At 45.9% G+C, this 18,436-nt stretch overlaps 1 protein-coding gene and 1 long non-coding RNA gene across 3 annotated transcripts; both read right to left on the bottom strand.

Annotated features, from left to right (window-relative positions):
- Positions 1 to 4,369: 4,369 nt before the first annotated feature.
- On the bottom strand, positions 4,370 to 4,999 carry LOC120684453. Of its 2 annotated transcripts, none has more exons than XR_005679303.1 (3): positions 4,715 to 4,999; positions 4,505 to 4,588; positions 4,370 to 4,428 (listed from the first exon to the last, which is right to left on the bottom strand). It is a non-coding gene; the product is annotated as an uncharacterized LOC120684453 (long non-coding RNA). The 2 variants fall into 2 exon arrangements; XR_005679304.1 differs by lacking the exon at positions 4,715 to 4,999 and adding an exon at positions 4,660 to 4,698.
- Positions 5,000 to 8,000: 3,001 nt separating this feature from the next.
- LOC120685148 (probable indole-3-pyruvate monooxygenase YUCCA10) lies at positions 8,001 to 9,603 on the bottom strand. The gene is made up of 4 exons (XM_039966978.1): positions 8,989 to 9,603; positions 8,493 to 8,726; positions 8,290 to 8,412; positions 8,001 to 8,177 (listed from the first exon to the last, which is right to left on the bottom strand). Exons 1-4 carry the CDS (start codon positions 9,601 to 9,603, stop codon positions 8,001 to 8,003), a joined length of 1,149 nt encoding a protein of 382 aa, XP_039822912.1.
- Positions 9,604 to 18,436: the final 8,833 nt, after the last annotated feature.

Genomic DNA, 18,436 nt, shown 5'->3' with positions numbered 1-18,436 from the left:
GCTGCCATGTACCGTCTGTCGTTAGCAGACGATATAACCATTTACTGAGCAAGGCTATATTTTTTAGCTCTAAGTTGTGTATCCCTAAGCCCCCTTGGTCCTTAGGTTGGCACAGGATATCCCACTTGGCTAATCTATATTTTTCTTATGCTCGTCATATTGCTAGAAAAATCTAGAACGGAAATAATCCAACTTCTTACGGACCCCTTTCGGGATCTCGAAGAAGGACATCATGTACAACGGTATACTGCTGAGGACCGAATTGATTAAAGTCAGTCAGCCACCAGTTGAGAGGTTTTTCCCTTTCCAACTGCTTAACCGCTTTTCAATTCTTTCTAGTACCTTCGTCCCATCATTGTTAGACAATCTCCTATAATGAATAGGAATGCCTAGATATTTAATTGGGAAAGTACCAGGGTTACACCCGAACAGTTCCATGTACTGATTTTCACAGTTCTTTGCTTGGCCAAAGCAGAAAATTTCGCTCTTATGGAAATTAATCTTGAGACCGGATAGTTGCTCGAAAGCACAAAGGATGTTCTTCATGTTCTAAGCCTGTTCCAAATTATGAAGATTGTGTCATCAGCGTATTGTAGTATAGATAACCCGCTATCAATGAGATGCGGCATCACACCACTTAGCTAGTCTTCTGCTTTCGCTCTATTTATAAAAAGCGTGAGCATATCGGCCACAATGTTGAAGAGGATAGGTGAAAGGGGATCTCCTTGCCTCACTCCCTTTTTAGTCTGGAAATAAGGTCCCACTTCATCATTAATGTTTATTGCTACACTGCCACATGAGATGAAAGACTTGATCCACTCTATCCATTTGGACGAGAAGCCTTTCATCCGAAGCGACTGCAATAAGAAATTCCAATTGACCTTGTCATAGGCTTTTTCAAAGTCTATTTTAAGGATAACCCCACTCTGTTTTATATGTTTTATATGGTAGGTCCTTTATATGGTAGGTCCTTTTTCTTTGTCATATAGTATTTGGCATTTCCGTCCAAACAGATAATTGTAGTTCCCATTGAAGTACACAGTTAAAGATGAGGCTCAACCTGGGAAAAAAATGTGATGTTTTTATCGAGTAGAAACGAAGCTTAAATTCTAAAGTCACATTCATATTAAGTGTATTTTCTAGAGAAAAGGTTTACCCCCACTTTATTATAAAAACATAAAGTGTACAAAAGAGTTTTAGTCGTCCGTTTTGATTGCTACGGTACTCCTATTACCTCCTAAGAGGTAAGAGGTTGATTAAATTTGGACCTTTAAATTTCAGAAGAAAGAAGCCAATTAATTAAATGCAAAAAAGATTTTACATGCTATTTCAGTTAGCATGCAAGCGCCCATGCACACAGGGGGAATCTGGCATGGCGCTGAGGTCATTTTTACTCGGAGATGATTCAACTTCAATCTACTACATGCATGTTACATTTAGTTGTTGTCACATTAGAATAGAAAAAAAAGTGTACAAACGTGTCATATTTAATTAGATCTATTTTGCTGAAGGCTTGGAGAAAATCAGATAGACTGATTCCATCGTATATGTAACCCTTTTTAAAAAGAAAACAAAATCATGTATATCTTTCAAAACAATTGTCATGTATATAACAAAAAGATAGATGACATCCATGACACACATATCACCTATCTGTTATATTCATTCGAAATAAAAATATACATAATAGTAGGGATGAAAACGGTCGGAAACAATCGGTAAAAGGTTCCATCACTTTCACTTTTATTTTTTCATTGAAAATGGAAACGCTTCGATATTATCAAAAAAAAATGGCATCGGTATTACGGTAATTTCTGAAATAAAAATATATGATTGAGAATACATCAATAATGATCAAAACCTATCGAAACGGCATCTTGAAAAATGATAAATATGTCAAACCATAGAGCACAACTCCAACTATATGACTTGACACATTTCATGCACAAATACTCCAACCATATAATACTTTCATATTATTTTCCATTTCCATTTTTGTTTAGCCTTAAAAATCGATAGATCTCGAAAATCTGAAATTACCATTTTCACTTTCATCCCTGCGTAACAGCATGCCATGTTATACAATTTTAAAACAAGTAGAATATCATGCCACACGTCACGTCTCGTGTTTCTATTTCAAACGTGACTAAAGGTGCAAATAACGCACCTTTTGCTAATTACAAGATATTTCGCCTAATAGATCTTAACGGTAAAAAACTACAATTCATATATGTCAAGTTATGAAAAAATATTTCAACTCACACATCTCATATCTAGTATAGATCTACTAGATATTTAAATCACACGCCATGTCACTCTTTTTTCTAGCAAATCCATTTCACAAGATATGATTGGCACATGTCACGTGGCGAGATGGCAAAAATGTTGAATGCAATCTGCTATGGGTATGTGACACGCTTGGAGGGGACAAAAAATGTTTCTTGTCTCAATTTAATGGCCGGCACATCGTATGGTAGAAAACAAAATATGGTTAGCAAATGTCACGTCATGGCAAAAAAAAAAACGTTACACCCAATTTACTACCAGTATGTGATGAGTGATGGGTATGTATCGTGCATGGCATGGAGGGGACAAAAAATGTGTCTCACTATTACCTCCTAAGAGGTAATAGTCTATAAGATCAACAGTCCACGGTTATTTCGGTGTACCGTAGCAAATGCCATTTTAATGGGTGCCTGCTCTAACATAATAACCTAGATCTTCCACTGTAACACTCCGATGCAAAGTCACTCGACGCCACATCAGTGAACTGAGCAAATGAAGACACTTCCAAACTTGATTCCGACATGGTAGTCCAAGTGATCCTCGGCAGCCTTGATCCTAGTCGCTCTGGTTCGCCAATGAAGTTGTCCATCTCCACAAGCTTGTCCTCCTTGATCAGTGTCTTTCATCGTCTCAACATCCTTGCCACCATCCCCAGCACCTATTCCACCCCATGCCAACTGTTTCATTAAAACATAAGCCATTCCTTAGTTTTTAGGCGTGTTGTCTGAAATGCTTTCTGCCCAAACAATTTTAAGGTGTTTTCACGACAAATCCAGCATGACACCACCCAGCAGGATCACATGTGATCTCTAAGCTGAACATTAGGATTAGAACACTGCTGAGATGTCAGTACTAGGAACTTTTAGCAACCGCTGATTGATCATATGATTTCAGCAACTGAAGGGTCCACAGAAGGGTAGTCTGAATATTTACTGTCATATCTGAATATGCTGTGTGCTGTCTTGGATTCAGAAGTGGCTCGATGGCTCTCGAGACTGGCTGATCCTCCTGCACATGCTAAAACCCGAAGCTTTGCAGAATGAGATCTTTTGATTTGCAAAAATCTATCGCTGTCATGTGAAGATCATCGCTGTCGTCGAACAGGCAATCAGGCACTTCCAGCTCGGTGGTCCGACGCCTAACAGGACTCACTACGAGATCAGAAGCTTGAAGCTAAGCTGTCACCTTGTTAAAATTACAACAAGCTTCAGGATGTTCCTTTCTCTGAATCCATTGAATTCTAACTAAATGGGTGCAGAAGCCCACTCTGCAGGTTCAAGATTCAGAAATGGTGCAGTAGCTAGCCAGTTTCTGGAACCCTATTGTATCCTGAATTTGGATGATACACTACTACAAAAATTCATTAATAGAGGCTTTTTTTAGCATATCTGAAGCGGGTACAAAAAATAACCGTCTCTATTAATGCTCAACATTAACCGAGGCAGTCATTTCTTATTAACAGAGGCAGTTAAGAAAACCGCCTTGCAAAATCGATTAACAGAGGCTGTCAATGTTCAAATGATCGGCTCTGTTAATACTCCTATTTTCAGAGGCAGTCTAGTAACAAAAGTCCGCCTCAGTTAAAAGGCAAAATTAGCTCCAGGACATTCAAAAAAGGTGGCATTTTCTGCAACACACTAAAAAAAGATGTCTTTGCCCAAACACACTAAACTTTCATGTCAATTAGGTGCTGGACACTATAACACATATTATAACATATCATCATCCAAAAGGTATGAACACATTTATAAAAGACAAGTATACCCCTGCCCCTTCAAATGAACATTTAGATAGACAAAAGGACATGATAACAGCATGTTTTCACCATTCAGCAAGCACCATTCAGCAAGCAGTAACATATACAAATAGCATGTTCAGCCATATTTGGTTACAATATAGACCCTAATTACATGGTTTAGCAACAGGGAATGATTCAACAGGTTTAGCCAAAAGGAAATCACATATTCGAGCCACATTTGGCTATCTTGATGCTACCAAAACCATACATGCTACTGATCCAACACTCTAGACCTGACAACCTTCATCTTCTTTGCCTTTCCCTTGTTCATGAAGGCTGCTGGAGATAGTGCTTCACATGCAATAGGCTCTATGGAGTCTTCAAAGTCCAGCAACCTTTTTCGGCTGAAATGAATATAAAAGCATGTTAATAATTATTTGAAAGAAAGATAACCTGAAAAATATAATGGTGGACGTATACCTCCTTGTCATAGGGCTAGGTGTTTGCACATGAGTGATAGCTCTACTTGGTGTAGATGGATTTTGCTGCAACCTCCTTGACATACTAAATGGAGGAAAAAAAATCAAATTCAGAAGTAATACAATATGGCAAAAGGATGGAAGTTGCATTTGTACCTTCTTGTCATAGGGCTTGGTGTAGAAACAGAAGTGATAGAAGTTGCATTTGTACCTTCTTGTCATAGGGCTTGGTGTAGAAACAGAAGTGATAGTTCTTGTTGGTGTAGCACTGTAAATTATTTAGAAATGCATGTTAGTTGTCTGCTATGTAAGATATGTTTCAAGCTTGAGTTGAAAACTTACAATGATTCATCAAGTGATGGTTGCTCCTGTATTGGATTAGTAGCACTACTAGATGGCACTACAGTGACATTTTTCTTGGCCCTTTTTCTTTTTGGTTTTGGAGAGGCAGGTGGTGGTGCATCAGATTCATAAACATATTCATTACATGTTTTTTCCATGTGGCCAAGCTGTCCACACCTTTTGCATCTTGTGGACCTCTTTCAAATGCCACCTTTTGCAATTGATTTGTACCTTCTCTCCCTTGGTCTACCAGCTGCCCTTTTCAGAATTGGCCACAATTTGAATCCAGGGTCCATCTTAGGCCATTGTTTCCTATCTGTCATTGGCTTCACAGATTTCTCATAGGCTTTCTCGAACTTTGCCATAGAATAGTACTCATGAACATAGTCTTCTATATTATAACCTCGAAATGAGGTGATAATACAGAGGGCCTGTGTACATGGCAGACTAGTAACTTGCCAGCGCCTACATGTGCATATCCTCTCTTTAAGATCAACAGTATGGCTCCAATGAACTAGATCCTTTGTAACACCTTCAACTTCACCTAAAATTTCAGTCTCAGTAACACTATCTTTGTGTGCATACCTCCACACAAATTTGAGCCCCCTGCTTCTTTTATTGAGTTTCTTCATGACGTTAGGTAGGATCCTGCCTTCAAGCTTTCTTGAAATTTTTCTTCTCAAGAACATTTTGTCCATTTCCATCTGTCTTATCCTATCCAAAAGATCCTATCTAACCCAACTGTTGAATGTTTCAGCAATGTTATTTGTGACATAGTCACACTTGCTTCCTTCAGCAAACAAGTGTCGTGTCCAAAGGTGCTTATGAGTATTATGTATCCATTTCATGGCTTCAGGACATGCTTCATACATTAGATTGTAGTGCTCTTCAAACCTGTGCCTTTGATAAGCTCTACAGGCTGGCCACAAGTGCTTCTCAAAGACTTCACCCCAAAATCGCTTTTGGAAGTTTGCAACTAAGTGTCTCATGCACTCTCTATGCTCAACCCCATTTTTGAAGACTTTAGTAACAACTGAATCAATTTCTTTTCTTGCATCAGTTGAGATCACTAAGCCTGGAGGTGATCCAATAGCTTGATGAAGTCTGCTAAAAAACCATTCCCAATTGTCACTTGTCTCTGATCCAAACACACCATGACAGACTGGAAACATCCAATTGTGCCCATCAATACCAGTAGCAGATGCAAGTTGACCCTTCCATTTCCCTGTCAAATGAGTGGAGTCCACACCAAGGAAAGGCTTGCATCCATTTAGAAATCCATCCACACAAGACTTCAATGCAACAAACATTCTTGTGAACCTCATCTTCTTCCCAACTTTCTCATATTCAATGTCTACCAAACTGCCAGGATTGGTCTTCTCCACCTCTGCCTTGAAACTGAAAATACACACAAAACTACCATCCCACTTCCCTTTGAGTTGCTCCAAAGCCGGCTGAGGGCGCGGTTCCAGAGGCTCACGTGGCCACGGACGACCGGCCGGAAGCGGCGCACAGCACAGGGAGGAGCAGCGCATGACACTTGGAGGAGAGCGGCGCAGGAGTGCGATCTGTTTCGCACAGGGAGAAGGGATGGGGAAGGATGGAATAGGCAAGGGCAATTTCATCTTTTCGTTGACCTTTCTATTAAAAACGATTATATTAATAGATGTAGTGTCCAGCGCCTAATTGACAAGAAAGTTTAGTGTGTTTGAGCAAAGACACTTTTTTTAGTGTGTTGTGGCAAATGCCATCTTTTTTGAGTGTCCTGGAGCTAATTTTGCCTAGTTAAAAAGCCAAGCCCAAGCAGACTTGGAAAAGCCCAACCCGGCCCGGTAGATACCTCCAAGTATATATACTTGGGTTAGGGTTTTTTCTTCCTCACTATCTCTCTCTATCTCTCTCCCAATCTCTCTCCGTCTCTCCCATGGCAGTGCCCCAACCCTCACGCTCCCCCCTCTCCTTCCCTCCCTCTGTCTCTCCCATGGCGCGGCGGCGGGCTCTGGGCAGCGGCAGCAGGCGGCGGTAGCAGCTCCGCTGGGGGCGGCAAGAGTCGGAGCTTGGGCGGCCAGTGGGCCTCCGGTGGGGTGAGCTGCTGGGCCCCGACATCCATGGATCGAGCCTCGGGGGATCAAGGCTGGTGGCCCCACGATGGGGGAGCGGCGGTCGGCACGGACCGCATCGCCGCCGTCGGGGCGGTGGCCGGGCCTGCCGGCTTGGGGCGGTGGGCGGTGGCGGCCGGCGGACGTGCGGCATCAAGTGACGCTCAGATGGGCTTGGCGGGCTCGTGATGGCCTCAGCCGGCTCATCACGGGTTTTTCTTTTTTTGTTTTTTATTTGATTAACTGAGGCGGTTGCTAAAACCACCTCAGTTAATCGATTATGCCTGCCTTAGAAAAGTTTTGTGTAGTAGTGATACCTGTTGAAAACCTGAAACTTGAGTGCTGGACGAAAGTGGTCGAAGGATCGTAGAATGCAGTGTCATCAGACAGGATTGTTTGCAGGTTCAGAGCTCCACAAACTAGAGACCATCATAAACCAACTGAACAAAAAATGACCATCTTTCTCTTTAGGTGAAGCAGCACCGTGAATGTAGAGTGTCTATTGGTAATTGCGAACGCGTACTGCGCCAGCCCCATTGACTCTCTCACCGCCAGTTGGCATGGCACGTGCTCGCGCCTTGTCTCCATGATCATAGCTTCAATTGTCTGTGGGCTTTTTGCGAAAGGATGGTTGCGATGAAGGCACCATCTGATTAAGTAGGTCATATATGTAATTTTTTTAATCCTGAGCAACCCAATTTAGGGAATTATTAGCAAAAACAACCTTGGGATGTTTGCAAAAAATTTGATAATCCGTACAATTTGCACAAAATGATGACATCAGTGGATCAGGCCAATCGTTTCACCAAATATGAACATTTAGCATCACAACATACATACTTAGGATAAATCTAAAATTATACAACAACAACCATATCAATGAGTAAACGGCTGGATAGAACCCACAATATTACATAGAGTGCTCATGGTAACATTTTATACATAATATATAGAAAAAAAACTTGATCGGTAGCATATATACACCTAACAATATGGCTAGAAGATAGCATCAATGCTTTCAACAATACAGTTAAATGTGTCTATTACGTCTAGATATCATGTATATGAATGGTAGCTAGACAAGATGTCATTGGCAATATTCTTGGCATCCATGGCAATACCGGCTAGTCCTCTTTTTGCCAAACCAGCACAATAGAGTCCATTTTCACCCTTCCAATGATTTGGGAATTCTTGTTTAGGTAATCCATCATTATTCAGCATGCTTTCACCATTCTGAAATCACCAATTACAACAAAATATATACATTTGTTAAAACGCAAATTACCCAATTGTTATGTAAATAATTTTGTTGCATGGTAGACCAAACATTAATGTTGCTATGTACCTTGAGCCATTTATTGGCTGTGCTTTTATATCCAGTTGCAAACACAATGGCATCGAAAGCATTTTCCTTCCCACCTTCAAATTGAACTATGTTGCCCTTAATTTTGAAAATATTTCCAAGCACCTGAAGAGATAAACAAACTTGAATAAGTTGATCAAGAAAATTTACTATATAAATGTTTTCATAAGAGGAAATATGCTCACTTTGATAGCGCCATCCTTAATTAAACCAACTGTCCCAACATCAATCACAGCAGATCGACCAGTTTTTGCCTTGAGGAGGAGAGGACCTAATTTTGGTCTCACAATGCCATGCTTTGACAAGTCTCCAAACACAAAACTTGACATCCTCACAAGAAGATCATCCACAACATTTAATGGTATATGTTGGACCAATGTCATGCCCAACCGAATTATCTCTTTTGTCATTATGTGTACCTGCATGCACATAACGTGTCAGACAAATATATATATTTTGTAAGAGCACACCAACATGAATGTGTATGAAACATTAGCCTATATGAAAGTGTCATACCACATTTTTGAAATATTACGGTATAGATCATTTTCCTTTGTAAAATTATGACTAGTTCAAACTCTCATATTGAATGCTCTCTTTACCTCAAATTAAGAACTTTATCACACAACTAAACTAATATTGCATATGTTCCTTTAAATGCAAAAGAAATAGCACACATACCGGGCTACGAACAACAATGGATGTATCAGCACCATGTGATGCAAGGTCGTAAGCGATTTCCATTCCAGAGTTGCCACACCCAACCACAAGTACATTCTTCCCTGAGTAGGGGGCGCCTGATTTGTACCTTGATGAGTGAATAGCCTCTCCAGCAAATTCATGCAGCCCAGGGATCATAGGAATGTTCGCTGCACTATTCTCACCACTTGCAACAACAAGAAACCTAGCCATGTACCTGACCGTCACTGATGTTGTCATGTCACGCGCCATGCCAAACCAACATTTTCTAACTTTGTCATATGAGCATGACTCAATGGCAGTATGATACTTTGGCTGGATGTTGAAACACTCAATGTAGTTGTCTAGGTACTTCACAAATTGATCCTTTGGGATGTAGGTTGGGGCATCTGCCGGGTATGACATGTGGGGCAACTCACAAAACTCCTTTGCAAGGTGTAACTTTAGGCGGTCATAAGCACGGTTGCGCCATAGGGATGCACTACAATCCTCACGCTCAACGATGACATAAGGGATACTAAGTTGGGTAAGGCATGCCGCTGTTGCGAGGCCTGCTGGTCCTGCACCCACGATGAGGACTACTGTCTGCTCCTCCATTGGGAACAAGAGAGCTACTGAAGTTCTTGGGGGGGGGGGTGAATGTAGGACCGGAGGAAATGGTTATTGTTGTTTGTTTGATGGGTTGTGTGAAGTGTTGTTAAGGGAGGGGGAGTATATATGTCTTACTTTGACGCGTACATTGCACTTGATTTAATGAGAACGTGGTTGCTGTCAAATTTGGTAAAACCACGTTGAAGGACAACACATAGTATGTATGCTTGTGTGTGTAATGGTAAACTAAACAAAGCAAGAGGAGAACCTATTACCTGCATTTTGTGTACATTATTGATCCAATGTGAAAGCTTTGTCTAATACAGAAATAGTTATAAACACATAAGAATTTTATCTTCAAGTGTATATTAATTTTATACTAACATTTTCCTCAAGCGTTATTTATGATCCACGGCCTTGTCAGAAATCCTTGTTGAATTTCGTCCCAACGTGTTCACACAGATTACCCGGATCTTGTTTTTCACCTCTAGGATTACTGGATGGATGATCTTAATGGAATAAGAACATACGAAAAGATGTAAGAGGGTTCTAAATATGTTTTATATTACTGGTTGCTGTAAAATTTGGTAAAACCATGTTGAAGGACGCCGCATAGTATGTATGCTTGTGTGTACGCGCAACAGCGAACCCTTTGGAAAATTTTCTTTATATATTACAACTTGGTGTGAGAAAAACTTAAGTATTATTTATTAGAATAATTGTAGTACAAATAGGGAAATATAAATTAAGAAAGAGTGGTAACTTACTAACTACAAGCATTTTGTGTACATTGTACCAGTAGAATTGATATCAGTTTGAAAGCTTGGTCTAATACAGAAAATAGTTAGAAACACGACAATACAAGAAATTTATCTTTTAATTTTATGGCAACTCCATACTATAATTTTCTTAAAGCATTATTTATGTCCCTAGAATCATCGAGATGTGGTCATTTTAGAGTTGTTTCCCTTTTAAGCAGTCTACATCAGTATTGTATATTATTAGGGTCTTCTCGGTGAGCTATAGATGGCTTAAGCATAGATGCAGTGACCTTTCATGATTTCATCCTTTGGTGCGCCCATTCCGTAATTCAAACTTTCATAATTCTATGGATCAGTAGAAAAACGTAAAACAATTTAGTGCGTGAGTAAAAAAACTGCCAAAGGTGCAATACAGATATACTGATAGGGCTTGATAAGTTTGTAAATCTCTAACACATAAAGTTCAAAGTTTGACAGAACTATATTACATATAGTGCAGATATGCTATAAGGTCTTACATATTGTAAAAATATTACAATTCTACTGAGGTAAAAAAACACGCATTCTAATTAATTTTTCTAAACACTTGTGATCACTTGAAATTCGACATTGGAAACACGCGTGCGCACGCACACACCAGTCGTTTTTGTTTCCTGGCCTATTGGTTTACCGGGTGTTGTTTTCCTTCTCCTTTGTGAGCTTTCCTCATTTTTGTTTCATTTTCTCGAATGGGCCAAGTCTTGATGACGTTTCATAACCACAGATGGCCATGTAGCAACTACGACATCAAGCAGCGGCTGAACCACACCGCAAACTTCTGTGCTAACCTCTGCAAGTCCATATAAGTGATGGCAGCGCTAGCTTAAAATTAAAAACGTTCTCTAAACTTCATAAACTATTCATGAAGAAATTGCTTGAATAATCTGACAATGAAATTTTCCAAATAGGCATTTCGCCCTTTGTGTATACGATTTACTCGATACCAAGTGGCCGTCAACCGAGTTTGTGAATGTTCCAAAGAAAAAGTTGCTTTCAAGTAAAAAAAAATGGCATCCTCAAGAAAAGAAATGTTCCACTGAAGACAAAAAAATGTTTCTCTGAAGAAAAGATTTGCACGAGTCCAATTTATGAATGTTACGTTTCAGAAAATAATTGAGATCTATATCACACACCCACATACATAGTTAACTAAAAGAATAGTGAGATTAATATTACTTGAGCAAATATACACCTTCTTTGTTTCCGGAGTCAAGAATGATGGGAATACCATATAACCATGAGAATTACCAATAGATTTTGTATGAACTCTACAATACCTACAAAATTAAGCGCATCTCAGTTCACTTAAATAAGTCACCATAAAAATGTTGTATTGACTACTGTCGGTGTCCAGACCTCGCGGCCTGGCACTAACTAGTAATGATGCTGCGTTTCCCTAATCCTAGATGGTTGATGCAAGAGGTAACACAGTAACACAAGAGTTTATCCTGGTTCCGATCCACGGGGCCGTACGTCCAGCAGAGTGTGCGAGTGCACTGTATTATCTTGCACCGGAGTGCCTGTAGTAGGAGGATACAAGCGAGGCGAGAGAGGGAGAGAAGCTCCCAAGTCTCTGCTAGATGCGAGATGATTGAGGCGAGTGCCAATATCAGGGAGAGTGAGCGAGTGTGCTCTGCAAGTTGTGTGCGTGGATGAACGATGCCAGATGAAGGAGCCCGCCTCCTCCTTTTATAGACACAAGGAGGGGCGGAGTACATGTACGGGGTGAGCACTGAAGTCTTCGTCCTTCCCCGAATCGGAGGAGAGCAGTGTGCTGTTGATGTTGCCGGGGCACTGGAGAGTATGGCGCCGGGCGTGAATGTCGTCCTTGGAAGCCTCTTTAGCCATGCGGGGATCACGCCGGCATCCTGCGACTCCTGTGGGCGGCGTGTCGGTTGCTGTTGAAAGTACCGTCCTCCGCGCCCGACTTGGCGGAGCGCCGAGGGTTCTGTTGACGTTGGTCTTGCGCTGGTCAAGGTCCGTACATCATACGAGGGTTGTACCATGCTTGTCGAGGATCCTGCAGAGGAGAAAGTACGGGGAGTTGGCAGCACAGTGGCGGGAGTAGTGCTAGGCGTGTCTGCACAGCGCGTCGCAGGTTCCCACAGGGTCAGAACAGCGCCGGGAATAGCGGCACAGTGGCCGGAGTTGGTGGACGGGACTCCGGTCACTCCCGCTGTGCGGTGTGGCGGCCTGAAGCCGGCTGACTCCGCGCACCGTGGTGGAGTGGTTGGCATTTAATGCCTCTGTCAGTCGGGTGGGTGAGCAGATGGGTTGCTTGTTCTATCTGTCGAGGGTGGCCTCGAGCGAGGCAGAGTTTCCCCCTGAGCCGAGGCCCCACGGAGGGCTTGGTCGAGGGGGTCTCGAACGAGGCGGAGTTGGCCTGCTTTCCAAGGGTAGGTCTCCTACCCTCGAGCGAGGCGAACATGGGGCGCGCTGCTTGAGGCCTCGGCGGGGAGGCCTCGAGCGAGGCGGAGGTCGCTCCATAGGTTCGAGGGGGCCTCGGATGGGCCGCATCGTTGAGTCGGACCGTGGGCCGAGCGCGGATTTGGCTTCTTTGGGACCTGGAGAGGATCTGGATGCTGTGGGAGAGCTGGAGGAGCTCCAGGATGTCTGGGTGTAGAGCAACGATGGAGTTGTCATCATTGGTGGCTTCGGCGACTTCTTCCTCTCCAGGATCGCCGTCGAGTAGTCCTTTTTCCCCTTCGAATCGGAGGAAGACAGTTTGCCTTGGTTCGTCATGACTGTAGAGCCCGATGAGGTGGCTAGCACTGTGGGCCCGATTGCCTAATTGTGTTTTGTGCTTTTGAGGGCGATTTAGTCCCTAGGTTAGGGTGCCCCTGATTGTGGTACCCGACAGTAGCCCCCGAGTCTTTGTAGGGATGGTTAGCAGCCCTGCAGAGGCTTAACCCCTCAAAGCGGTGACTCGGATGCCAATTGTTGGGATTTTGTTCCTCGAATATGTGAAATTTCCTCCATGGGGGTGCGTCAGTGCACCCGCAGGTGTAGCCCCCGAGGCCTAGGAGAAGTGCTAGCACTCATCCAAGGGCTATAAACGTCACGCTTGCATGGTCGATCGGGTGAGGCAGCCGCTCATCTTTCCTTTCAGCCGGCCTCGGCATTCCTTTCAGCCAGCCTCGGCATTCTTTAGTGCTGATAAGGTGGCCCCTTGCCCTTTTCAGACGGCTCACTGATCACGCGAGGGGGTTTGTTTGAAACGTGGATTTCACAATCAGGCGATAGCCGATTTATTTGAGGATACGGCCTTGGCCGTGTCGTGCGAGGAGCCCCCGAGCCCTGGCCCGTGTGAAGGCATTCAGGGGAACCATCGGTTTAGTGTTACAACCCTCGTCGCCCTTCCACAAGGAGGAGGGGTGAAGCAAGCCATGCTACCCATGCCCGGGCCGCGAGCTATGGATGCTTCGGTGAGCTGTTAGCGGGTAGTTCAAGTGGACGTCCGTGCCCCGTTCGATAAGGCTCGACTCGTGGTCCATAGACACATCACATAAAGAGCTCGCAAAGATTCGCTAGGCGGGGCTCGGACCCATTAGATAGGGTCCGAGGGCTTGATGCTCTCCCTCGATGGGATCCCCCTTGCTAGGCACCCTCGGCTGGCCTTGAACACTGCGTAGGACGTCTCAAACTCTGCATTCGAGGGTAGCTTGTAGGGCACGTCCAAGCTGTCCCTGAATCTGGTGATCTGGGGTGTCTGTCGAACTCTCGGCGGGCCAGTCTTTGAACCCCTAATCAGTAAGGCCTCGGAATAATGTTCCTTTGCTGATAAGGAGCCCCTGGAGGGAATATTCCGTCACAGTCCGCATACGGCACGGAGTCGTGGGTCGTGCGCGGGTCGTCCGCCGGTCATATGTGACGTGTCCCGGCACGTGCGGTGCGGGCGCGCCTTTTCAGGCGGCAGCCTCGGGGAGACAGAGCAGCGTGGGCGATGGCCGTTTGACGTGATGGTGCTACAGTGCCCCTGTACCGCGTTGGTTCCTGCACCGTGATATTACGGCGTGTGCGCGCGGGGGTTCCACAGGCGTGGGCCTAGCTGTCAGTGACTGCGAAATCTACCGCATTTAATGCGCTAGATTCGGGGTCGCTGCGGAGAATCCGCCCGGCGCAGCGATAAAAGGAGAAGTGTGTGCGGGGGGGGGGGGGGATCCGTTCGGCTTACCTGCCTTTTGCCTTTGCCTCCTCCACCTCCATTGCCGTCGCCCTGCATCAGAGCTCAGAGCGAAGAGGCGAGAGAAGAAATAGAAAAGCGAGCGCACCTTGCCCTTTGTTCGAGCCCCTTCCCCCGTCCTCCTTTCGTTGAAGCAATGGCGCAGCTGGCGGATCCGGGGCCATGGGGCAGGTCCACTGCCAATGCGGCGTTCCTGCCGCCAAACTCCGACTCGGCGCGCCCGGCGTGGATTGCCCCGACACAGGCGGAGAGGGAGCCGAAGCCCCCGAGCGGCTACGTCGTCAGCTTGGCACGGCTGCACGAGCGGGGGTTCGGCGTCCCTACCGGGCGGTTCGTGCGTGCGCTCTGCCATCACTACAAGGTGGAGCTACACAACTTCTCCCCCAATGCCATCTCGCAGGCAGCGGTCTTCGTCGCCGTCTGCGAGGGCTATTTGGGGGTGGAGGCGCACTGGGACCTGTGGTGGCACCTGTTCCGGGGCGAGCTCTACACCGAGCACGTCCATCAAGGGCCGTTGAGGGCCGTCCGCGCCGGTGGCCTCATGCTGCACGTGCGGGAGAATAGGAGAGATTTATACATCCCCAGGAAGATGACGTCGAGCAACCGCGACTGGAGCAAAGCGTGGTTCTATCTGCGTAACGACGACGGGCGGCTCCCGGCGTACTCCAGCAAGGTCCTGACGGACAAGCTGGATGCGTGGGGGTACGGGGTGTCACCTCCCGAGCACCATGCCAAGCTCGAGGTGTTCACCGAGGCGCTGAAGCGCCTGGCGCGCAGGGGGCTGACCGCGGCCGCTATCATTGCCAACTTCAACCGGCAGAGGGTTCTCCCCCTCATGGAGAGGAGGCTGGCGATCTTTCAGCTGACTCCAGAGGCCGCATCCGAGGGTTCACGGATATCAGGGGAGCTGCTCTTCTATGAATTCGCTGCCCAGAGGGCGAAGATTGCGGTGGTGGACTTCCCCTCCGACACCGAGGAGCTCTGCGCGATCAAGATGTGCCCCGAGGTGGGGTACATCCAGCTGAGGAGAATCGCTTTGACTATTGATGATTTTGTGTTGCTCTCTTTCCTCTCCTGATCTTAGTTGCGCTCGCAGGGGCTGACCCGCAATGGATACGTCTCGGACCCCCCACTCCCCGAGACCCGAACCGCGAACTGCCTATGTGCAGAGGCGGACAAGAGGAGGAAGGACGAGGAGAAGGCGACCCGTGACAGGAAGAGGAAGAGGAAGGAGGACCATGAGAGGGAAAATAAGAAGCGGGAGAAGGAGGGCCTCTCGCCGCTGCCCACGCCCAACTCCACCCCAGAGCCGGACTCTTCGTCCGATGAGGTGGACTTATCGGAGTCCGAGGACCCCGACACGGAGGTGGCGGGAGGCCCACCGCCGGTCTAGCAACGAGCTGGCGTCGAGACCTTGGCATCGGCGGCGGGCAAAAAGGCACCTGCACCAGCGACAATAGAGAAGATGACCGCGCCGACGGCGGGCAGGAGGTCACCCGCGCTGGCAGCGGGTAGGAGGTCGCCCATGCTGGCGGCGGGCAGGAGGTCGCCCACACTGACGGTGGGCAGGAGGGTGCCCGCCACGGTGGGCAGAAGGATGCCCGCGCCTGCGACGGCCGCGGGCGGAAGGACATTCGCGACGGCCGCAGAGACCCTCAGGCGGGCGATGCTGCTGTTGACGGTCATTAAGTGCGAAATATGATCATCAACTATAGTCAATAAAAAAGGAAAACTATACCTCTTACTTGCACATTTGTATCACTAACCTAGCTCCACAGTTGTTTTCGAGAATTTATGATTTCAGGAGCACAAGTCCGGAATAAGACGAAAACACGACGAATATGCAGACAGAATTCGCAGACGACTGTGTCCTGCGTAACATGAGCAAAGGAGGCCCACAAACCAGAGCAAACCGACCAACCAAGCCCCGGCACTGACCATCTGACATCAGGACCCACCAATCAGTGTACTAGAGAAGGACGGTGGCTAGTGGCGGGAAGAGGGGGTCGGCCGACCCCCTATGGAAGGTTTTCCCGCTAAGTTTTGGTGGGAAGACTGATCCTATCCTCTCAATGGCGGTTTGGCATGTTTCCATACAAGGAGATGTCGGGAACCGACCTCAAGCACTATATAAAGGGCCTCCCACCACTCTCTCAACACACACCACTTGGAAGCCTCTCTCTCTACACTCTCTTGTGACTTGTACTCTTTAGGGTAGTGGAGCTAGGCTAGTACTTCATCTCTTAGCGAATCCAGTCGTCCTCGGGGTCGGCGAGCAATCCTCGGCCTCTGGTATGGCTTTGTATTCCGACTTTCTTTATGTTAATCATTCAGAGTTTGTTCTTGGTTATCTTGCTATGTTCGTAACTTGTTTAGCCTTGAGCTGTGCTTTATCAAGTTATAGTAGTTGCATGCTTAGACCAGATGATCTGGGTAAGGATATCGGTTCGTTGTGCTTTCAGGCTTGCCTTAGCATTTACCTGTCCATCCGAAGGGTGGGGGACCCGGGGGTGCTAGGGTAGTGACCTCATATGCGGGCATGGTGTCTGGGTATGCGGGATCCTTTAGATATGACTGTGCTCCACGGTGTGACTGTGGTAGACCGCAGGTGGTGACAGCCCTATCGGTCCGCCGGGAAGCTGCTTCTCGGTTAGCGTACTCCCCGATGTTCGGGTACGGTGTAGGAGTTCATGCAAAAATGAAACGGGACTGGATGTTCTCCAGTGCGGGTCATTCTCCCCGATGTTCCTAATTTCCCGGCACCTGCAGCTCTAAGCAACGTAGCTAACATAACTTATCCGCTGACATGATTAGTATAACAGGAATTTTTGATTATGCTCCCACTAACCTTAGGATTGCTTGTTTATTCTTTATTCATGAGAGTTGGCTGTTCTGTGTGTCACATTACCCCTGATTATCATTCATTTATCACTTACCCCTGTATAGTCAGTGGTCTTCATCTTGCTCATACGTGTCATGGTTATGTAACTAAGTAAATACACTTTACACAACCTAGCCATCCCTTGGGAAAATATAAATAACGATACCCTGAATACTTCCGGGTGAAATGCTACAACGGTATATCCATGCGCTTGCGGATCCTTCTGTAAACATTAAGACATACCACACGGCATCTTCGAGGCGGTGTTGCTAGGAACTAACCACTCCTAGTGATGACGCTAAGAAATGCCAACAAGCATTTCTGGCGCCGTTGCCGGGGATGGCACTAGGTGTAAAGTTATTTACTAAAGTACATAAATATGGCAATATAAGTAAGAGGTAGCTACTGCTTATACTGGCTAATGTGTTTATCTTTTTGTTTTCTCCTGATTGAATGAAAACAGGGTAGTGTATGTCTGGTTTCTCCTTGCCGACAAATTTCATTGAAAATCCCGAGAAGCTCGTGAGAAGGGTCCGACCTCGCGTCATTCCTCCTCTGATCTCGCAGTCGACAAGTGAACCAGCTTTCCAAGCACCGTCAACTGAACTCATGGCTGAGAAGACTCTCCGCGACTTCTCCGTCCCCTCGGCTGCCAATGTGGCAACTGGACCCAACGTTGATGTTGGAGACGTGAACTTTGAGCTGAAGTCCAGCCTCATAAACATGGTGCAGGCTAGCCCATTCTGTGGCAAACCGAATGAGGACATCAACGTCCATCTCTAGAACTTTCTGGAGCTTTGCAAGACCGTAACCATAAGGGGCGTTACGGCTGATGCCATCAGGCTCCGTCTGTTTCCTTTCTCCCTCCTAGGGAAGGTGAAACAGTGGTTTTATCATAACAAGAAAGCCGTCAGCACGTGGGACAAGTGTTCCACGGCGTTCCTCGCTAAGTTCTTCCCATTGGGCAAAACCAAT

This window comes from Panicum virgatum, chromosome 8N (genome assembly GCF_016808335.1).
Source record: "Panicum virgatum strain AP13 chromosome 8N, P.virgatum_v5, whole genome shotgun sequence".
NCBI lineage: Eukaryota > Viridiplantae > Streptophyta > Magnoliopsida > Poales > Poaceae > Panicum > Panicum virgatum.
Note: the sequence above shows the minus strand (reverse complement) of the source record. Positions and strands in the feature narration are given on the sequence as shown.